General features: G+C 46.4%; 1 protein-coding gene across 1 annotated transcript in view; it reads left to right on the top strand.

The window, feature by feature from the left end:
- Positions 1–19540, top strand: part of LOC111963851 (microtubule-associated protein 1B-like) — a 52335-nt gene extending 32795 nt beyond the window's left edge. The window contains exons 4-7 of the mRNA XM_023987403.2: positions 10285–10425; positions 10608–15585; positions 15756–15994; positions 16213–19540. Coding sequence (XP_023843171.1) covers positions 10285–10425; positions 10608–15585; positions 15756–15994; positions 16213–16368 — 5514 coding nt within the window. The 3' untranslated portion in view covers positions 16369–19540. The remainder of the gene's footprint in view (positions 1–10284; positions 10426–10607; positions 15586–15755; positions 15995–16212) is intronic.
- Positions 19541–22542: the final 3002 nt, after the last annotated feature.

The raw sequence follows: 22542 nt of genomic DNA, 5'->3' as shown, positions 1-22542 counted from the left end.
GGTTTACCCCCACTGTATTCACATCCTACCATACCTTTGTCTGAACATTATGCCTTGAATCTATTCTACCGTGCCCAGAAATCTGTTCCTTTTACTCTCTGTTCTGAACGTACTAGGCATCCAGTTCTTTTAGCCTTTAGCCGTACCCTTATCCTACTCCTCCTCTGTTCCTCTGGTGATGTGGAGGTTAACCCAGGCCCTGCAGTGCCTAGCTCCACTCCCATTCCCCTGGCGCTATCATTTGTTGACTTCTGTAACCGTAACAGCCTTGGTTTCATGCATGTTAACATTAGAAGCCTCCTCCCTAAGTTTGTTTTATTCACTGCCCTAGCACACTCTGCCAACCTGGATGTCCTAGCTGTGTCTGAATCCTGGCTCAGGAAGACTACCAAAAACCCTGAAATGTCTATCCCTAACTATAACATTTTCCAACAAGATAGAACTGCCAAAGGGGGCCGCTTGCTATAGGCCACCCTCTGCCATCAGCTGTGCCCTGGACACCATATGTTAACTGATTGCCCCCCATCTATCTTCAGAGCTCGTGCTGCTAGGTGACCTAAACTGGGACATGCTTAACACTTAACACCAAGCTTGATGTCCTCAATCTCACACAAATTATCAATGAACCTACCAGGTACAACCCCAAAATCTATAAACACGGGCATAATATACAGGTAACTTATTTGAAGAGATGCGGATCCGAGTTAAATGATTCTGGCGATTAGGTTTCTCACCATGTTAGTTCGTGTCTTATACGTAACGCCTTCGTTTTGTGCTACTTAAATTTCCGCTTCCTGCCTCTCATATCCTCTGCAAGTATCGCTTAGCATATCTCACGACTTTCATCAATAGGTGCGAGCGAACCTATTCGTACCAAGATGGTTACTCGGCGTGGTTCGGAAACGGTCATCTTAGTCCTTCTTACGAGGACTGGTATCGTGGTCGCGATACACGTGCTCCCTTGAGTAATTCCCTCCGTTTTATTGGCACAAGGTAAAAAGATAACTGTATGTCTGCTGCGTGTTAGCAGTGATCTTATGATACTGTCTATCAGTCGTCGCTGCATGTGGGTCGATCCTTTGATATCAGGAATCTATACGGGCAGCGCCCTCATAGATATATCCTAACCAACTTGCCGCCTCAAATACACCTCTGCTGTTTTCAACCAAGATCTCAGCGATCACTGCCTCATTGCCTGCCATCCGTAATGGGTCCGCGGTCAAACCATCACCCCTCATCACTGTCAAACGCTCCTAAAACACTTCAGCGAGCAGGCCTTTCTAATCGACCTGTGGCCAGGTATCCTGGAAGGATATTGACCTCATCCCATCAGTAAGAGGATGCTGGTCATTCTTTAAAGTGCCTTCCTCACCATCTTAAATAAGCATGCCCCTTTCAAAAAATGTAGAACCAGGAACAGATATAGCTCTTGGTTCTCTCCAGACGTGACTGCCCTTGACCAGCACAAAAACATCCTGTGGCATTCTGCGATTGCATCGAATAGCCCCCGTGATATGGAACTTTTCAGGGAAGTTAGCTAGCTTTTTCAAGCAGAAATTTGCATCCTGTAGCACAAACTCAAAAAAAGTTCGTGGACACTGTAAAGTCCATGGAGAATAAGAGCACCTCCTCCCAGCTGCCCACTGCTCTGAGGCTAGGAAACACTGTCACACCTATAAATCACAAAATTGAGAATTTCAATAAGCATTTTTCTACGGCTGGCCATGCTTTCCACCTGGCTACCCCTACCCCGGTCAACAGCCCTGCACTCCCCACAGCAACTCGCCCAAGCCTCCCCGATTTCTCCTTCACCCAAATCCAGATAGCTGATGTTCTGAAAGAGCTGCAAAATCTGGACCTCTACAAATCAGCCGGGCTAGACAATCTGGACCCTCTCTTTCTAAAATTATCTGCCGAAATTGTTGCAACCCCTGTTCAACCTCTCTTTTGTATCGTCGGAGATTCCCAAAGATTGGAAAGCTGCCGCGGTCATCCCCCTCTTCAAAGGGGGTGACACTCTAGAACCAAACTGCTACAGACCTATATCCATCCTACCCTGCCTTTCTAGGGTCTTCGAAAGCCAAGTTAACAAACAGATTACCGACCATTTCGAATCCCACCGTACCTTCTCCGCTATGCAATCTGGTTTCAGAGCTGGTCACGGGTGCAYCTCAGCCACGCACAAGGTCCTAAATAACATCATAACCGCCATCGATAAGAGACATTACTGTGCAGCCGTATTCATCGACCTGGCCAAGGCTTTCAACTCTGTCAATCACCACATTCTTATTGGCAGACTCAACAGCCTTGGTTTCTCAAATGATTGTCTCGCCTGGTTTACCAACTACTTCTCTGATAGAGTTCAGTGTGTCAAATCGGAGGGCCTGTTGTCCGGACCTCTGGCAGTCTCTATGGGGGTGCCACAGGGTTCAATTCTCGGGSCGACTCTTCTCTGTATACATCAATGATGTCGCTCTTGCTGCTGGTGATTCTCTGATCAACCTCTACGCAGACGACACCATTCTGTATACTTCTGGCCCTTCGTTGGACACTGTGTTAACTAACCTCTAGACGAGCTTCAATGCCATACAACTCTCCTTCCGTGGCCTCCAACTGCTCTTAAATGCAAGCAAAACTAAATGCATGCACTTCAACCGATCACAGCCCGCACCTGCCCGCCCGTCCAGTATCACTACTCTGGACGGCTCCTACTTAGAATATGTGGATAACTACAAATACCTAGGTGTCTGGTTAGACTGTAAACTCTCCTTCCAGACTCACATTAAGCATCTCCAATCCAAAATTAAATATAGAATCGGCTTCCTATTTCGCAACAAAGCATCCTTCACTCATGCTGCCAAACATACCTTCGTAAAACTAACCATTCTACCGATCCTCGACTTTGGCGATGTCATTTGCAAAATAGCCTGCAACACTCTACTCAACAAATTGGATGCAGTCTATCACAGTGCCATCCGTTTTGTTGCAATCCATCCAAAGCCCCATATTATACCCACCACTGCGACCTGTACGCTCTTATTGGTTGGCCCTCGCTTCACTCTCGTCGCCAAACCCACTGGCTCCAGGTCATCTACAAGTCTCTCGTAGGTAAAGCCCCGCCTTACCTCAGCTCACTGGTCACCATAGCAGCACCCACTCGTAGCACGCGCTCCAGAAGGTATATCTCACTGGTCACCCCCAAAGCCAATTCATCCTTTGGCCGCCTTTCCTTCCAGTTCTCTGCAGCCAATGACTGGAAAGAACTGCAAAAATCACTGAAGCTGGAGACTCATATCTCCCTCACTAGCTTTAAGCACCAGCTGTCAGAGCAGCTCACAGATCACTGCACCTGTACATAGCCCATCTGTAAACAGCCCATCTATCTACCTCCCTCATCCCCATACTGTATTTATTTATTTATCTTGCTCCTTTGCACCCCAGTATCTCTACTTGCACATTCATCTTCTGCACATCGACCATTCCAGTGTTTAATTGCTATATTGTAATTACTTCACCACCATGGCCTATTTATTGCCTTAACTCCCTTATCTTACCTTATTTGCACTCACTGTATATAGACTTTTTGTTTTCTGTTTTTCTACTGTTTTGTTTAGTCCATGTGTAACTCTGTGTTGTTGTATATGTCGCACTGCTTTGCTTTATCTTGGCCAGGTCGCAGTTGCAAATGAGAACTTGTTCTCAACTAGCCTACCTGGTTAAATAAAGGTGAAATAAAGAAATACAAAATGTAACTTTTGAAACGTGACAAAACAAAGGCTACGAAACATGTCCATACAAACATCTGCTGTTAGATAGCAACTAGAGGCTAGAGTTGACCTGGCTGTGATAGCTACTCACTAGCGTAGCTTATTCATTCACCTCAGTCGAGAGTGTATGAAACATTAGCTAACGTTACATGCGGGTTGCAATACTAGCTCAGCACTGCGAATAAACACTAGTTTAGTTTTTTTTTCTGTTAAGTCAAACAGTTACCTTGCCAGATACATCAGTCAACTAAAGAATAGCCAGTTTCTATTCCTTTTACAAGCCGGTGAACGAGCGCAACGYGYACACTGAACTATGCTCAACTCTCCCGTGCTGGTCCAGCCAGCCTTCCAGAAGTTTTGCCTTCACACAGCCCATCAGCCCGCTCTGTGGCGTCAGAGTGGTCCTAAATCCAGTCGGATAAACACCCAAAACAGCCTACCCCACCGCTGCCTTTGCTAAAACGGAGGAGGACAAAAATGCAATTTCAGAATGTGGGGGGACATGTCCTGTCCGTCCGTCCGCACCTCCCGTCCCCAGTGAAAGTTGCATTCCTGTGAAGACTACTGCCTTGGTTACAGCTAGCTAAGACAACAAAAGCAACAACCTTTGGTTTACTCATGTTAACCAACAGATCCCTGTTTCGCTGATTCTAGCCTGGAATATAAACTAAATAGTGACTGAATAGTAAAACAATAGCGAAACAGAATTATATTCAGTTTGGATTCTGGGCTACTGTTGTCCCTACATATTTTAACTTTACAGTGAAGCATATTACTAAGGCAGTTACTGGAAGGTTCCACGTTGAAAAGAGAAATCGAAGGTCGTTACACAAGGGCAAATCTGTCAACCCTTCCTTTCATTCTTCCAGCTTCCCTCCCTGCCTTGCTGTGTCTGCAATCAGACTGCATTTATAATATCTCACAACACTGCAGCAGCCCAGAACAGTCCATGCCTGTGGGGAGGGAGAGAGAGGGAGAGAGAGATATGTAATAGATTTGATTCAAGTGAAATGGGTGATATTTCTAATCAAGTGGGCATTGACATGACAAATTCACTTTGAAATGGACTATAAGGATTACACACAGACTACTTCACATACAGTACAACATGACACTTGAGGGATAGTCATACAACCCCTTTTCATTGCATCTGACTTTCTCAAGTCTGTTTTTTTTTGTTTTTTTTACAGCTAACAGTATTTTCCAAGCATAAGTATTGTCTCTGAGCATAAGTTTCAAGTTGTAATGTCACAAGTACAGTGAAATGCCTTTTTTGCAAACTCAAAACCCAACAATGCAATCATCAATAACAATGTATTGCTAGATAAAAACACAGGAGAATAAGAATAGGAAATATGAAATACACAATGAAGTAAGTAAGTAAGTTTACATGTGCAGGGATACTGGAGTGATGGAGGTAGATATGTATTGGGGTAAGGTGACTAGGCAACATGATATAAGATAAACAGAGTAGCAGCAGCTTGTATGTGAGTGGGTGTGCGGGTGTGTAGAGTCAGTATAAATGTATGTGCATATTATGTGTGAGTGAACAAATTATGGAGTGTTTGTCATGATCGTCTTCTTGAGAGAGATTGGACCAAGGCGCAGCGTGTGCAAAATACATMTTTTATTAAAGAAGAGAGAAAAACCAAGAAACGAACAACTATACACAAACTAACAAAATAACAAACTGACGACCGTGAAGCTATACATATAAATAGTGCTGCCACAAACACTACACATAGACAATTACCCACAACCAGCTAAAGCCTATGGCTGCCTTAAATATGGCTCCCAATCAGAGACAACAATAACCAGCTGTCTCTAATTGAGAACCAATTCAGGCAACCATAGACTTTCCTAGACACCTACACTGAACACTAAACAATCTACTCTACTTAACCCCCTAAACCATACAACACCCTAGACAATACAAAAACACATACTACACCAGTCAACACCTGACTAATCTAAACATAATAATGAAAACAAAGATAACTAAGGCCAGGGTGTGACATAACCCCCCCCTTAAGGTGCGAACTCCGGACGCACCAGCATAAAGTCTAGGGAGGGTCTGGTGGGCGTCTGTCCACGGTGGCGGCTCTGGTACTGGTCGTGGTCCCCACCCCACCATAGTCACTACCCGCTTTTGTAGCCTCCTCCAACTGACCACCCTCCAACTTAACCCCACTGGATTAAGGGGCAGCACCGGACTAAGGGGCAGCACCGGACTAAGGGGCAGCACCGGACTAAGGGGCAGCACCGGACTAAGGGGCAGCACCGGACTAAGGGCAGCACGGACTGAATGGCGGATCCTGGCTGGCTGGCTCTGGCGGATCCTGGCTGGACGGCTCTTGGCGGATCCTGGCTGGACGGCTTTGGCGGATCCTGGCTGGACGGCTCTGGCGGATCCTGCTGGACGGCTCTGGCGGATCCTGGCTGGACGGCTCTGGCGGATCCTGGCTGGACGGCTCTGGCGGATCCTGGCTGGACTGCTCATGGCTGGCTGACGGATCTGGCTGCTCATGGCTGGCTGACGGATCTGGCTGCTCATGGCTGGCTGACGGATCGGCTGCTCATGGCTGCTGACGGATCTGGCTGCTCATGGCTGGCTGACGGATCTGGCTGCTCATGGCTGGCTGACGGATCTGGCTGCTCATGGCTGGTGACGGATCTGCTGCTCATGGCTGGCGGAAGCTGGCTGTCCTGTCTGGCGAAGCTCTGCTGTCTGCTGGCGGAAGGCTCTGGCTGATCCTGTCTGGCGGAAGGCTCTGGCTGATCCTGTCTGGCGGAAGGCTCTGGCTGATCCTGTCTGGCGGAAGGCTCTGGCTGATCCTGTCTGGCGGAAGGCTCTGGCTGATCCTGTCTGGCGAGGCTCTGGCTGATCCTGTCTGGCGGAGGCTCTGGCGGCTCCTGTCTGGCGGAAGGCTCTGGCGGCTCCTGTCTGGCGGAAGGCTCTGGCGGCTCCTGTCTGGGGACGGCTCTGAAGGCTCATGGCAGACGGGCGGCTTTGCAGGGCTCAGTACAGACGGGCGGCTTTGAAGACACAGTACAGACGGGCAGTTCATTCGGCGCTTGGCAGACGGACAGTTCAGGCGCCTTTGGGCAGACGGGCAGTTCAAGCGCCGTTGGGCAGACGGGCAGTTCAAGCGCCGTTGGGCAGACGGGCCAGTTCAGGCGCCGTTGGGCAGACGGGCAGTTCAGCGCGCCGTTGGGCAGACGGGCAGTTCAGGCGCCGTTGGGCAGACGGGCAGTTCAGCGCGCCTTGGGCAGACGGCAGACTCTGGCCGGCTGAGACGCACTGTAGGCCTGGTGCGTGGTGCCGGAACTGGAGGTACCGGGCTAAAGACACGCACCTTCAGGCTAGTGCGGGGAGAAAGGAACAGGGCATGCTGGACTCTGGAGCGCACATTAGGCCTAGTGCGTGGTGCCGGAACTGGTGGTACCGGACTGGGGACACGCATCTCAGGGCTAGTGCGGGGAGCAGCAACAGGACGCACAGGACTCTGGGACACACAGGAGGCTTGGTGCGTGGTGTAGGCACTGGTGGTAAAGGGCTGGAGACACGCACCATAGGCTAGGCGTGGAGGAGACACTGGTGGTACTGGGTTGGGCGAGGAGGTGGCGCCGGAAATACCGGACCGTGCAGGCGTACTGGCTCCCTTGAGCACCGAGCCTGCCCAACCTTACCTGGTTGTATGCTCCCCGTCGCCCGACCAGTGGGGGAGGTGGAATAACCCGCACCGGGCTATGTAGGCGAACCGGGGACACCATGCGTAAGGCTGGTGCCATGTAAGCCGGCCCAAGGAGACGCATTGGTGACCAGATGCGTTGGGCCGGCTTCATGACATCCGGCTCAACGCTCAATCTAGCCCGGCCGATACATGGAGCTGGAATGTACCGAACCGGGCTATGCACGCGTACAGGAGACACCATGCGCTCTACTGCGTAACACGGTGTCTGCCCGTACTCTCGCTTCCACGGTAAGTACAGGGAGTAGCGCAGGTCTCCTACCTGACTTCGCCACACTCCCTTTAAGGCCCCCCCAAGAAATGTTTGGGTTGTACTCACGGGCTTCCAGCCTTGTTCCGTGTGCTGCTCCTCATATCGCCTCCTCTCGGCTTTAGCTGCCTCCAGCTCTTCAAGAGGGAGGCGATATTCTCCCGGTTGTGCCCAAGGTCCCTTACCATCCAGTATCTCCTCCCATGTCCATGAATCCTGTGTAGGTGGGTCCTGTTGCCACTTGAACGCCGCTTGGTCCTAGATTGGTGGGTAATTCTGTCACGATCGTCTTCTTGAGAGAGATTGGACCAAGGCGCAGCGTGTGCAAAATACATCTTCTTTTATAAAAGAAGAGAGAAAAACCAAGAAACGAACAACTATACACAAAATAACAAACTGACGACCGTGAAGCTATACATATAAATAGTGCTGCCACAAACACTACACATAGACAATACACAAAACCAGCTAAAGCCTATGGCCTGCCTTAAATATGGCTCCCAATCAGAGACAACAATAACCAGCTGTCTCTAATTGAGAACCAATTCAGGCAACCATAGACTTTCCTAGACACCTACACTGAACACTAAACMATCTACTCTACTTAACCCCCTAAACCATACAACACCCTAGACAATACAAAAACACATACTACACCATGTCACACCCTGACCTAACTAAAATAATAATGAAAACAAAGATAACTAAGGCCAGGGTGTGACAGTGTTTGTGTGTGTGTTGGAGTGACAGTGTGTGTGTAGGGCCCTGTGAGTGTGTATAAAGACAGTGCAAAGATAAAAGGTCAATATAAATACAAGGTAAACTCAGTCCATGTAGCTATTTTGTTAGCTATTTATCAGCCGTATTGCTTGGGGATAGAAGCTGTTCAAGAGCCTGTTGGTGTCAGACTTGATGCACTGGTACCTCTTGCCGTGCAGCAGCAGAGAAAATAGTCTATGACTTGTGGTTGGAGTCTGACGATTTCCCGGGCCTTCTTTTCACACCACCTGATATAGAGGTCCTGGATGGCAGAGAGCTCAGCCCCAGTGATGTACTAGGCTGTCCACACAACTCTCTGTAGCGCCATGCGATCGAGGGCGGTGCTATTGCCATACCAAGCAGTGATGCAACCAGTCAATATACTCTCAAGGTACAGCTGTAGAAACTTTTCAGGATTTGAGGGCCCATGCCAAACTTTTTCAAGTCTTCTTCATGACTGTGCGTGTGTGTTTTGACCATTTTAAGTCTTAAGTGACATCGAGGAACTTGAAGCTGTCTACCTGCTCCACTGCCGCCCCTTCAATGTGGATGGGGGCGTGCTCGCCCCCCCCATTTCCTATAGTCCACGGTCAGCTCCTTGGTCTTGCTGACGTTGAGGGAGAGGTTGTTGCTCCGGCACCACACTGCAAGGTCACTGACCTCATCCCTGTAGGCTGACTCATCGTTGCCAGTGATCAGGCCTACCACCTTCATGTCGTCAACGAACTTGATAATGGTTTTGGAGTCGTGCATGGTCACAGTTGTGGGTGAACAGTGGGTGCCCCTGTGTTAAGGGTCAACGTGGCGGAGTTGATGTTGCCTATCCTCACCACCTGGGGTCAGCCCTTCAGGAGTACCAGGATCCAGTTGCAGAGGGAGGTGTTCAGACCCAGAGTCCAAAGCTTGGTGACGAGCTTGGAGGGGACAATGGTGTTGAACGCTGGGCTGTAGTCAATGAACAGCATTCTCACATAGGTGTTCCTCTTATCTAGATGGGTGAGGGCAGTGTGGAGACAATTGAGATTGCGCCGTCTATGGATCTGTTGTGGCGGTATGCAAATTGGAGTGGGTCTAGGGTGGCTGGAATKGAGGAGTTAATGTGTGCCATAACCAGCCTCTCAAAGTACTTGATTACAGAAGTGAGTGCTACAGGGTGGTATTCAATGTGGCATGAAGCCTTAGAGTTCTTAGGAACAGGAATGATTGTGGCCATCTTAAAACGTGGGGATTACAGACTAGGACAAGGAGAGGTTGAAAATTACCATGAATATGCCTGCCAGCTGTTTTGCGCATGCTCTGAGAATGCGCCCTGGAATACTGTCGGGGCCCGCGGCCTTGCGGGTGTTGACCTGATTAAAGACCCTTCTCACGTCAAGAGCGAGATCACACAATCCTCTGGGTCGGTGATGGCCCGGCTCAACATTGTTTTTGTCAAAATTTAAATGCATTTAGTTTGTCTGGTAGAGAGGCATTGTTGGGCAGATCACATTTGGGTCTTCCTTGCAATCCGTAATGGATTGTAGCCCCTGCCACATGCTTCGGGCGTCGGAGCCTGCGTAATATGATTCCACCTTTTTCCTATATTGTCCTTTTGCTAGTTTGCCTCTGCAGAAGTCATAGTGGGCCTTCTTGTATTTATTCCTGTTTTTGGCGGTAGCATAAACTACGATTGCAAAAGAGATTCATGTCACAATTGCACTGAAACTCCAATGAAACATGTCTTTCTGACATGTTTGATACCTTTTTTTCTGCCTAGGTTTGCCAAATGATCTCAGACACAGCCAGACACAAGCTGCTGGTGCTTTCAGGACAATGCTTTGAAAACACAGGAGAGCTGATTCTGCAGTCCGGCTCATTCTCTTTCTTCAACTTCATAGATTTATTCACAGACCCCGAGGTGAGTCAAATTGAGCAAATGGTTTGCTAAACAATTACTATACAATTATAATTCAATCAATACATCAGATACAATATATTTGTCGTCTGTTATCTGTCATAATTGTGTTAATAAATATATTCTGTTTGATCAAACAGTCATGATTTTTATCTCAAGTCTCCAAATATCTCTCTCTTCCCCAGATTGGTGAATTGCTCATCACTATTCACCCAGCAAACAAAGCAAGCCTAACCCTCTACTGTCCTGAGCAAGGCGACTGGAAAAATTCAAACCTGGACAAACACAACCTACAAGATTTCATCAACATGAAGCTCAACTCACCCTTGATACTCCCAGAGATGGAAGGTCTCTCAGAGTTCACAGAATACCTGTCGGAGTCAGTAGAAATCCCATCGCCATTTGACATGTTGGAGCCACCAACCTCTGGYGGTTTCCTGAAGCTCTCAAAACCATGCTGCTACATTTTCCCCGGCGGCCGCGGCGACTCGGCCCTCTTTGCGGTGAACGGGTTCAACATGCTTATCAACGGGGGCTCCGACCGTAAGTCCTGCTTCTGGAAGCTGGTGAGACACCTAGACCGGGTAGACTCCATCCTCCTGACCCACATCGGGGATGACAACCTGCCTGGCATCAACAGCATGCTCCAGAGGAAGATGGCTGAGCTGGAGGAAGARCAGTCCCATGGATCCCAAGCTACCGGCGACTGGGTGAAGAATCTCATATCCCCAGACATTGGGGTTGTGTTCTTGAACATCCCTGAGAATCTAGGGAAGCCTGCTGAACCCAACTTCAGGGTGAGGAGAAACATTGAAGAGGTCTCACAAACTCTCCATTACCTGAGCAAGCTGAATCTGAGGCCCGAGCCTCTGCAGAGGCCGGTCGGGAACACTATCGAACCCATCATTCTGTTTCAGAAGATGGGCGTGGGGAAGCTTGAGATGTATGTGCTTAACCCATCAAAGACCAGCAAGGACCTGCAGCAGTTTATGAAGCAGTGGACAGGTAGTGAGAAAGACAAAGCCTCTGTTCTTCTGCCCAATGGAAAAGAATCAGAGCTCCCAATCTCTTACATGACCTCAATATCTTCATTGATCGTGTGGCACCCGTCAAACCCTTCAGAGAAGATAGTGCGAGTTCTTTTCCCTGGAAATGCCACTCAGTATCACATTCTTGAAGGTTTGGAAAAACTAAAACACTTGGACTTCTTGAAGCAGCCAGTTGTCACTCAGAAAGAGCTATCTTCTAACTTGGCTCCAGCCTTGAAGCAGGCAAAGTTGAAACATAAAACTGACAGCAAGGAGAGTCTGAAGTCAGTCTCAAGGCCATCACCGAGCAAAAGTTTCAAGAAGGAGTCAAAGGAGGAAGCTCCAGAGAAGGCAAAGACAGACGCAGAATCAGCTCGAGAAAAGAGCCAAAAACTTGAGAAAMAAGAGAAAGCTTTGGTGAAAAAGGAAAAAGCGAAGGCACCGGAAAAAGAAGTGAAGGCTAAAGCAGAGCCGACACCTGAAACTCCAGAAAAGAAGAAGCCTGAAATGAAACCAAAAGCTCTTAAGGAGAAGATTATCAAGAAAGAACCCAGGAAGTCTGTAGAAAAGAAAAACGATGAAAAGGAGGTAAAGAAAGAAGTAGCGAAGGAAGATGAGAAGCTAACATCTAAAAAGGAGGAAACACCCAAAAAGGAACAGAAGCAAGAAACACCCAAAAAGGAACAGAAGGTAAACAAAGAAGAGGTAAAGAAAGACATTTTAAAGAAAGACAAAGATTTCAGGAGAGATTCCCCAATGAAGGTAAGGAAGGAAGAGAAAAAGGAGCAAAAGAAAGAAGATCTAAAGAAAGACATAAAGAAGCCATCCAAGGATGTAAAAAATGCTTCATCTGCATTAGGTGAAGGGAAAAAACTTGCACCAAAACCAAAACCTCTGAAAAAAGATGACACTACAAAGAAAGACTTTGGAAGCCCTTTTAAGTCCAAGGGAAAACCAACAGTCATCAAGAAGGACACCAAAACCACGGATGCTAAATCTGCTGCTGCAGGAGCTGCAGCTGTCACAGCAGGAGTGGTAGCTGCCACCACTTGTGCTGCGGAGGTCGTTGAGACAGAAAGAGCCATGATGTCTTCTCCAGAGGACCTCACCAAGGACTTTGAGGAGCTCAAAGAAGAGGAGATCGTTCAGGAGGAAGAGCCGGTGGTGGTCCACAGAGAGGCCCTCCTGTACTCTAAGGAGTCTCCTGAAGCAGAAGAGTCTCTGGATGAGGGGATCACAACCACTGAGCATGAAGGAGAAAGCAGGGAGACCCCAGAGGAACAGGAGCATAAAGGCAAGTTGAGTGGCAGCGGCAGTGAGAAGTTTGAAGATGAGGGAACTGGGCTAGATTATGAAAATAAGGGAGAGACAGAAGAGGTCCATGAGCCAATGAGAAGGGAAATGGACAAGCATATACATGCTGAGGATAGTGAAGACAAGGACYCTGAGGACGAGGGTGCGGATGCAGACCAATATGTAAGAGATCATAACAGAAATGAAAGAGAAGTACAGAAGCTGGGTCTGTCTGTGACACACCTTCACATAACGTCTGAGCCTCTCTCTCCGGCTGCATCTATTCATGATGAGACCCTTCCAGCTGGCTCCGACGACGAAGTAGCCTCAGATGATGAGAACCGAGACGAGGCATACACTGCTACATCTGGCCACACCCAGTCAACTATTGAGATCTCCAGTGTGCCTACTCCAATGGATGAAATGTCCACTCCAAGGGACATTATGAGTGACGAAACCACTAACGATGAGACAGAGGACTCTCCCTCTCAGGACCTTGCCAGGTTTGGAGGAACCACGTTAGGAGACTTTGAGAGGAAGAGGCTGTCTCCGCTACACGACGGCCCAGAGTCAGACCATTCAAAGAGTAATGCCACTGAAGGCAGGGACTACCACGCTTCTGCATCCACAATATCTCCACCATCGTCACTGGAAGAGGACAAAGAGGAAGGATTCAAGTCAGACAAATTTGGTCTTGATTCAGCAAGACTCTCCACTACTTCTCCTCTCATACGCTCCCCTTCAGCTCCCAAAGGAACCTTTGACTCATACCCCTCTGGATTCGCTGTACCAATTGAACTGTGCACAACGCTTTCAGGATCATCAAAGGCAGCAGCAGGGTCTTCCACCAGCCCAGATGACAAGACATTGGAAGGAACCACCTCACCTCATTCCTCCGGTCACACACCTTACTTTCAGTCTCCTGTGGATGAGAAGTCTGGCTCTATACCACCTGCAAATGACCATGGTCCTGTAATCGTAGAGGTTACGGGTGACAAAGAGGATTCCATCAGGGTCAGCCCCATGGATGACCCAATTCCAGACCACACCTCACCTGTAGAGAAGGTGCTCTCCCCAATGAAGAGCCCACCACCAGTAAGAGGAAAGACACACTTTGATTTAGATCAAATGTTAACAATACACTTGAGTCAAGATGAGAGGAAAAATGGAGCTAGCGACAGTAACTCAGTCTCATCCACAAACCCCTTCGCAGGTTTCAAAGAGGAGAGTAAAATGTCGATCTCAGAGGGAACCACGTCAGATAAATCGGGCAGCCCTGTTGATGAGGCTGTAGCAGAGGACACTTTCTCACACATCGCCTCGGCTTCCACCACCTCACTGGCCACCAGCTCATTCCCAGAGCCTACGACAGATGACGTTTCCCCTGCTCTCCATGCTGAAGCCGGCTCCCCTCAATCAACGGAGGTGGAGGACTCCTTGTCTGTCTCTGTGGTTCAGACTCCAACCCCCTTCCAGGAGGCAGAGATCTCTCCCAAGGGGGACAGCCCCAGGCCCATGTCAATCTCTCCGGACATCTCACCAAAGACTGCCAAATCAAAGACACCAGTACAGGAGCCCAAATCCCCGGAACATTCGACCATGTCATTTGGTCAGGAGTCCCCTGACCACTCATTAGCCCTGGACTTCAACAAACAGTCTCCGGAGCACACCTGTGCAGGCAGCTTGCGCGCCACGGAGAATGGGCCGACAGAGGTGGACTACAGCCCGTCAGAGGACAATGATTTGAGACCCGCTGAGCAGCGCCCACCCACTATGGACAAGCCTATGCTCTTCAAAGACAATGACTCAAGTCACGCCACCTCTGTGTCCCCTTCAGATGCTTCCCAATCCACCCCCTCGACCACTACACCTTGTCAGATGAGGGAAATGTCACCTGTCTTAGCCCAGCAGATGGACAAATCCCCTGCCATCCCCTCTCCATCCTCCTATTCTTGCTTCACACAGAAAACAGAGATGTCTCTGGGAGCAGAAACTAATCCCTTCAAATGTGGAGATTCCAAATCCCCTGTCAGTCCCAAGGTTCCCTCCCCATCCTACCTTCCACTCTCCTCAAACCTCTCTGACTATCAGAAGTGTGCAGGTGGCTCCAAGGACCCAGACTCCTCCAAGAAGAGCCCTTCTTCTGGTTCCAGAACAGATGTTGACCTATGCTTGGTGACTTCCTGTGAGTACCGACACCCTAAGACAGAGCTGTCCCCCTCCTTCATAAACCCCAGTCCCCTGGAGTACTTCATGAATGAGGAGAACCCTCTGGAGAAAGAGAAGCCGCTGGCTAAGTCAGATGGAGGGCCTCCACCCCCCAGCAGTAAACTACACGCTAAGCAATGTGAAGAGACTCCACCAACCTCCATCAGTGAATCTGCTCCATCCCAGACAGATTCGGATGTTCCCCCTGGGACTGAGGAGTGCCCTTCAATTACCGCAGATGCAAACATAGACTCTGAGGATGATTCTGAGACACTTCCCACTGACAGAACCCTAACGTACAGACACGCAGATCCTCCTCCCGTGGCMCCCAGGGACTCTGCTCCGTCTCCAGCCCACCCAGATGTCACCATGGTAGATCCGGAGGCCGACATGCCCCCCGCTGACGACAACAACAAGACCAAGGACAAGGACTCAAAGGCAGAGGGAGCTGAGAAAGCTAAGAAGAAGAAGCTCACCAAGACAAAGTCCTCCTCTCCGGCCAGAAAGACTGGGCTCTCAAAAGTAAAGGATTCAAAAGGAATAGCCTCTCCCAAAAAGAGTGCAGGAGAAGGGAAAGATGCCAAAAATGCAACCAATACCTCTGCGTCAAGGGGTGTGAAAAATGCCACATCAGGTAAGACCTGGTACTCATCACTCAATCTTTTCATACTTGGCCATGTGTCTAGATCCTTTGCTTCGTTTTCTGACAAAATAAGTTGAACGTTTAAGCTCTATTTGCCTCGGTATAGTTTCACATTTCTTTCCTCCGTGATGTACGTCGATTTTCTAACATCTCTGTCTCAGGTTCAGGTAGTGGAAAGGCAGCAGCGGCAATGCCCGTACCCAACTGCCCTCCCACGTACATGGACCTGGTTTACATCCCAAACCACTGCAGCGCCAAGAATGTGGATGCAGAGTTCTTCAAATGGGTCAGGTCCTCCTACTATGTAGTCAGTGGCAATGACCAGATGGCCCAGGAGCCCAGCAAAGCTGTCCTGGACTCACTGCTGGAGGGCAAAGCCACGTGGGGAAACAACATGCAGGTACAGGGAGACAGTCAAAATTTAGCGGAATAACTGTGTTATAATGCCATTGTATCAGAAAGATAGATAGGTGCCATAGAGACAATAGACAAGACCTAAAAAGTGTACATAGAGAAAAAAATATATCTATATATTTGCTTTTACGAGCAGAACAACACAAAGCTCTGAGTTTTGGAAAAAATAGTATGCAAACCCTAACCTCTTTTCCCTGTTGGCAGGTGACCCTGATCCCGACTCATGACTCAGAGGTGATGAGGGAGTGGTACCAGGAGACTCACGAGAAGCAGCAGGACCTGAACATCATGGTGCTGGCCTCCAGCTCCACCGTGGTCATGCAGGACGAGTCCTTCCCCGCCTGCAAGATAGAGCTGTGAACCTGATCCTGGGCCTCGTTCCGTTCCAAATGATGCTTCTCTTGTTCCCTTCCTTTCTCCCTTCACTGGAGTGCGCACTCGATTGACGTTCCAAGATGCACTTTCAGAGTGAGGGGACTGATGGAGGGAAGGGGTCGTAGTCATTTAGATTGGAACAACCCTCTGGACTCTCCTGATCAAAGGATCTAGTAACCAAGAGATCTAGTGATCAAGTGGATCATGTTGTTAGTGGTATCTTTGAGTTGGGGTGAGGGATGACGTAGACATAGGGTAAAATAATGTAAACACGTAATTTAAACAAAGGCTCTTTGCCAACATTCATGAAAAAGACGTAGCTTACATTACAATTACGTTTGAGTTTGAAATGACAACCGCAAATGTAATTGTCCACAATACTCAAACAAACTATCTCACACAAGTTAACATCAGCTTTGTGGATCACTTTGAATAAGGAATGATGTTATAATAATATCTGGTATGCATGAAATATATGACCTAAACCAGTATGGAGAACACGAAAAGAAGGTCCCATCGTATATATTGGTGCTCTTGACGTAGATTTATTTATTCAGAAAACTCTCTTTCCCATGAGCACCAATTATATATGTATCAAGTAACATATAGATAGAAAAAAATCCATGAGAATATACTTGTTCATACTGGGGAGAAAATAGGTCTGACAATAATAAAAACAATAGATATGATGAAGGTTAGGACTACAAATTCAAAAGTTAAAGGTTATTCTGGTACATGCTGACAACTTAGATATTGGGTGAGATAGTTGAATAGGTCATCAAACAGTCTCAATCCACTGATTTACGTCTCTGTCCATAAAAATAACTAATATATAAGATTGATTAAACCCAGCTGCATACACCAAAGGATCGAGGAGAACTCATTTAAGTTATTGCCTTAGGAAGTGAATTGAATGTAAAAGACTGATGCACTGAGGACAAATAGCAGGTAGCATAAACTTAAAATAAAACGAGTCTGTCCCCAACTATCAGATCATCTCTGTATAGAGCTAGTTTCGTTTGACACTGCAGTGATGGAGTATGAAGAAATACATAGAGCAAGTTAAAGTTCAACTGCACTGAGGGGCTTGTGGATCATGTTAACTGTCTTATTCCATTGCGACTATTTTATGAACAATACAATTCTAGTCAAGATGTATCCATTCGTTGTGATTCTGTTTGCGCAAAATATTGTTGATTGTTTTGCCCATTAGTTAATAATGGGCACCATGATTTTAAACATTTTATCTCAGTGTTTTTAAGAGTTGTTATTTATTTATTTAAAACTTATAAAATGCAGTATAAAAATAATGACCTTCTTGCAGGAGAATTGTTTAATGCAATGTCAAACAAATAAGTAGAACTTGTTGGCCAAATGTCAAATATGTTTCTTGACCATTTTAATTTGAAAAACACCGTTTCAAAATAATATCTGTAACATTCAGAAAGATTCAGAAATTGTCTGGTAACGTTTGTGTTGTACTGATTTCAATAGTACTCTATGTACTGTACTCTCCCGCTCAGTCCGTCCTGCAGCCTTTTGTGTCAACCACAAATGGAGCCCTAGTGACTGCTTGAATGTGCCACAATATGTTCAGGCTTGTGAAGCTAAATACTTTCCTAAGCTTAGAATTTTTGTATTATTTATTTTTTAAACACTGTACTATAATTATATATAGCTTTGTGGCAGGGTGACTGGTCGAAAGAAATGTGCATGAGTAATGTAAAATATACCAAGTCTTTTTTTCTCTTTTTAAGGATGGGGAAATCTGCCAAAAGAACAATGGAAGGTTGTGCTAATTAATATAAGACATACCCCGCTGGGGACAGACGTCAGTTCAACATCTAGTTTGGATTTACACTTGGATTAGTTGTCAAACTATTGTGAATTCAACATGAAATCAACGAAAAGTGTTGACGAGTGATTAGATTTAGATTAAAAGTTGGGTGTAAAAAATAGTAAATTCCCTCACGTTGATGACTTTTTGCAAATCCAATCAGTTTTTCACGTTGATTCAACGTCATCACATTGAATTACATTTTTGAAATGTTGTGGAAACAATGTTGATTCAACTAGTTTTTGCCCAGTGGGAGGTACATTAATAGTTGGTTGTCTTTGGGGTGTTGCCAGCTACGCCATTATGGCATGGAGTGAAAAGCGAAACGAGTGGCCCCAACCTCTGACCAGGTAGGCCGTTTGAAGGTCTTTAAATCCGCTCCATCATAGTCCATGGGCCTGTAGCTACTCAAAGAGGATGTGTAGAACCTCGGGCCAACCACAGGTCTGTCGAAAAAAGTGGTCAGATGCCTTGTGATGGAATATGGCAGTACCTCTGCCAAAATCGCTACGAGTCAGGTAAAGCGCTGTATAGATACGCCTTGAGAAGAGTAGAACACGGGGGAGAGTGACTGTTTTGGGTATGAGTTCCAGGTGTGAAAGACAAAAAAACGAGACACTTTAAAAGCCAGGACAAATAATAACTAATGCGAAGCCATGAACAGAACAATAGAAAACACTAATGTTCAAACTCCAACCGCACACATCAACCACAAATGACCGTGCCTATTTGGAGGCCATGAACATACAACCATCCTTTACTCAGAACAAAACGGTCACTGTTAGGGGAAAACTCACAACGTAGACAAAATATTACAGTCAACCAACCAGAGGCAGGGACTTAGTTACTGTCTCCATGGCAACACAATTATCCAGTTGTCCTGTACAGCTCTGCAACAGGAACCTTTAACCATAAGCATGACCATTCTGCCGTTCAACTACAAACCGTAGTGACCGACCGACCACACACACACCACTCTTTCTTGACCTTTCCTCACGCTACTACTTTATTGTATTCCTTGCTTTCTATAATCTCTGTAATCTCTCTCTTTCTATCTCTCTTTTGGATGATTGTTAATACTGTCTGCAGCTGTGTGATATAAAATTGTCTCGTGATCTCTGCATCCTCCCTCTCGTTTTCCAAACTCATACCTAATGTAGCGGTTAGTTTCAAGTGAAAGTATTACTTAGTGCTTTTCTGATATTTGCGTGCAGTATCTCCTCTCCCCTCCTATAGGACATTTGATGTAAAGGGAACTACTATTAAAAAGGAAACCTACAAAAAGAGCCAGAATAAACTCATGTTGTGGAAAATCATGAATGTGTGTCTTGGTGTCCTTCTTTCCTGAATGAATGTACAATATCAGTCAAAAGTTTGGACACACCTACTCCTTCAAGGGTTTTTCTTGATTTTTACTCATTTCTACATTGTAGAATAATAGTGAGGAACAGAGAGAAGGGAGGAGAGATTGAAGGGAGACAGACGGAGATGAGGGAGGAGAGATTGAAGGCCCAGGAAGTCAACCTGTTTGTCACGCTGGTTATAACCACTGGGATAGATAGGGGTGCTAGTCTAGTCTCGGCTGCAGCCCGCCTTGAGACACACATTGTCCCATGAGGAACATGTTGTGCAGATTTTTAGGCAATAAGGGTGTGAGAAGCATGATAATGTAATAATTGAACTTCAGCTGAAAATGTAAACAAAACTGAAAAAGGTAAAACAAGCCATCGACAATCAATATTATTGAAACTGATGGAACAAATAATCAACGAACCGTTATGATAAACTAGACTTTGGGCATTGCACTTGCAGGTGGTCTATAGACTTTTTAAGGTGACCTTTCCCATGGCAGCATCATTACCAGCAGCACGTTAGCATGTGTCTGACTGTTTGGGCCACAAGAACACATGTTAAGTTTGGAACAGGTTGGAACAGAGGCCTAATGAGCTCGTTACAGGGGGAGATTAACACTGTAACCCCTCCAGATTGACACACGCACGCACTCACAAGAACACACACACACACACACACTTGTAACTCCTCCAGATGACATGAATTACTCATAAATGCTGATGGGGAATTCCCCTAATTAACTGTGTCCAGCCCTGTAGCCATATGGGGTCATTCTGAGTGCAGACATTGTCACTTGCTAACTATTCTGAAAAATAAAATAAAACGCAACAAGCAACAATTTCAAAGATTTGGCTAAGTTACAGTTCATATAAGGAAATCAGTCAACTGAAGAAAATAAATTAGTCCCTAATCTATGGATTTCAAATGACTGGGCAGATGGGCAGCCATGGGTGGGCCTGGGAGGGCCCACCCACTTGGGAGCCAGGCTCAGCCAATCAGAATGAGTTTTCCCCCCACAATAGGGCTTTATTACAGACAGAAATACTCCTCAGCCCCTCCCCCCATTGATGATCCTACAGGTAAAGAAGCCGGATGTGGAGGTCCTGGGCTGGCGTGATTACATGTGGTCTGCGGTTGTGAGTCCGGTTGGACGTACTGCCAAATTCTCTAAAACAACGTTGGTGGCCGCTTATAGTAGAGAAATTAGCATAAAATTATCTGGCAACAGCTTTGGTGGACATTCCTACAGTCAGCATGCCAATTGCACGCTCCCTCAAAACTTGATACATCTTTGGCATTGTGTTGTGTGACAAAACTATACATTTTAGAGTGGCCTTTTATTGTTCCCCGCACAAGGTGCACCTGTGTAATGATCATGCTGTTTAATCAGCTTCTTGATATGCCACACCTGTCAGGTGGATGGATTATCTTGACAAAAGATGAAATGCTCACTAACAGGGATGTAATCAGAGAGCGAGTGAGAGAGAGCGACTTGGTGGCCCATGCCAACCGTTTCAACCAGAACATTTATTTATTAACGATGATGGCACAGGCCCACCCCGGGGCACTTTCCAGCACCCAGACAAAGAGCACACAGGGATAAATCAAAGAACAGTCAGTCGTTAGTGGAATAACTTGGCAGAGAGTCAGAGGAAAAAGTCTGGGTTTCAAACTAGACCCGTTGTATAAGCTATGTGACTAGGTCACCTGGTTGTGTCTGTCCACTTTAAAAGCCAGGACAAACCTGCAGTATGTCTGAATGACTGTAACTGATGTTTGCATTTAAGATAATTATTATTCTCTAAATTGAAGACAGAATATTAAATGAGATCAAGAAATTTAAATGCAAAAAGTCTTTCAAACCATCAGGTAGAATGAGTGGCATAAGATCAGAGCTTTTTCAAGGTGTAGGAGGCCTTACAAAAAGTACATACTGTATCAGAGACAGACTCCACAATGTCACCGATAATCCAGCAAGGGATGTAAACCAGCCAGGATGTGGGAGGAGAGGACTAGCAACACAGAGGATGGGGCTGTCAGAGTGTCAGAAGAATGTGTCTAGTCAAGGACATTCACCAAGGCCACACTGTCTATTAATGTGTGTGTGGGAGAGAGAAGGAGAGTTCGATAAAGAGACAGACAGAAAGAAAGGGAGAGAGGGAGACAGATATAAAGGGAGAGAGCCAGACAGACAGAGAGAGAGAGAGGAAGAGAGAGAGATGCAGAGAGAGAGAGGGAGAGACCGACTGATAACACAGTGTTCTTGAATTCTTTCTTATGTCATTCTCGTTGGCACCAAATGTTTAAAACGTTTCAATAGGGGATAGAATGCGATCAGACGATCAGATAATTGGCATATACATTACTGTTACTGAATTTCCATGTGGGCGAGGATATAGGACATTTTATCAAAGCCTATTAACAAGGGCAGAGGAATTTATAACTGAATTTTTCCGACATAACCTAGCTACAGCAAATCCCCGTATTCTATGGGACACTTTTAAATGTGCCTTTAGAGGMCATGAAATTCAATACTCACATCTAAAACAAAAGCAATTGAGGTCAAAAGAGTCCTTACTAACAAAGTAGAAGTTCTAACAGAACAGATAGATAGCAATAAAAACTGTACCATAGAGGCTCAGAATAAGTTACAGGAAAAACAAAAAGAAATGGAGGAACTTATTCAAAAAAGATCAAGTGTAATATATTATCAAAAATAAAGCAAACTGGATGGAATATGGGGGAAAATGCACCAAATAATTTTTGTATCTCCATCATAGAAATGCTACCAAAAAGAATTTACTGAAACTTGTTACACATGACGGAGTCACCCATGATTCACCAAATTATATTTTGAAAGAGGAAGCAAAGTACTTTAAGCCTATGGGCTCCCAAGTGGCACAGCGGTCTAAGGCACTGCAGCTCAGTTTTAGAGGTGTCACTACAGACCCTGGTTCAATTCCAGCCTG

This window comes from Salvelinus sp. IW2-2015, linkage group LG5 (genome assembly GCF_002910315.2).
Source record: "Salvelinus sp. IW2-2015 linkage group LG5, ASM291031v2, whole genome shotgun sequence".
NCBI lineage: Eukaryota > Metazoa > Chordata > Actinopteri > Salmoniformes > Salmonidae > Salvelinus > Salvelinus sp. IW2-2015.
This window is presented reverse-complemented; position numbering and strand designations above follow the sequence as displayed.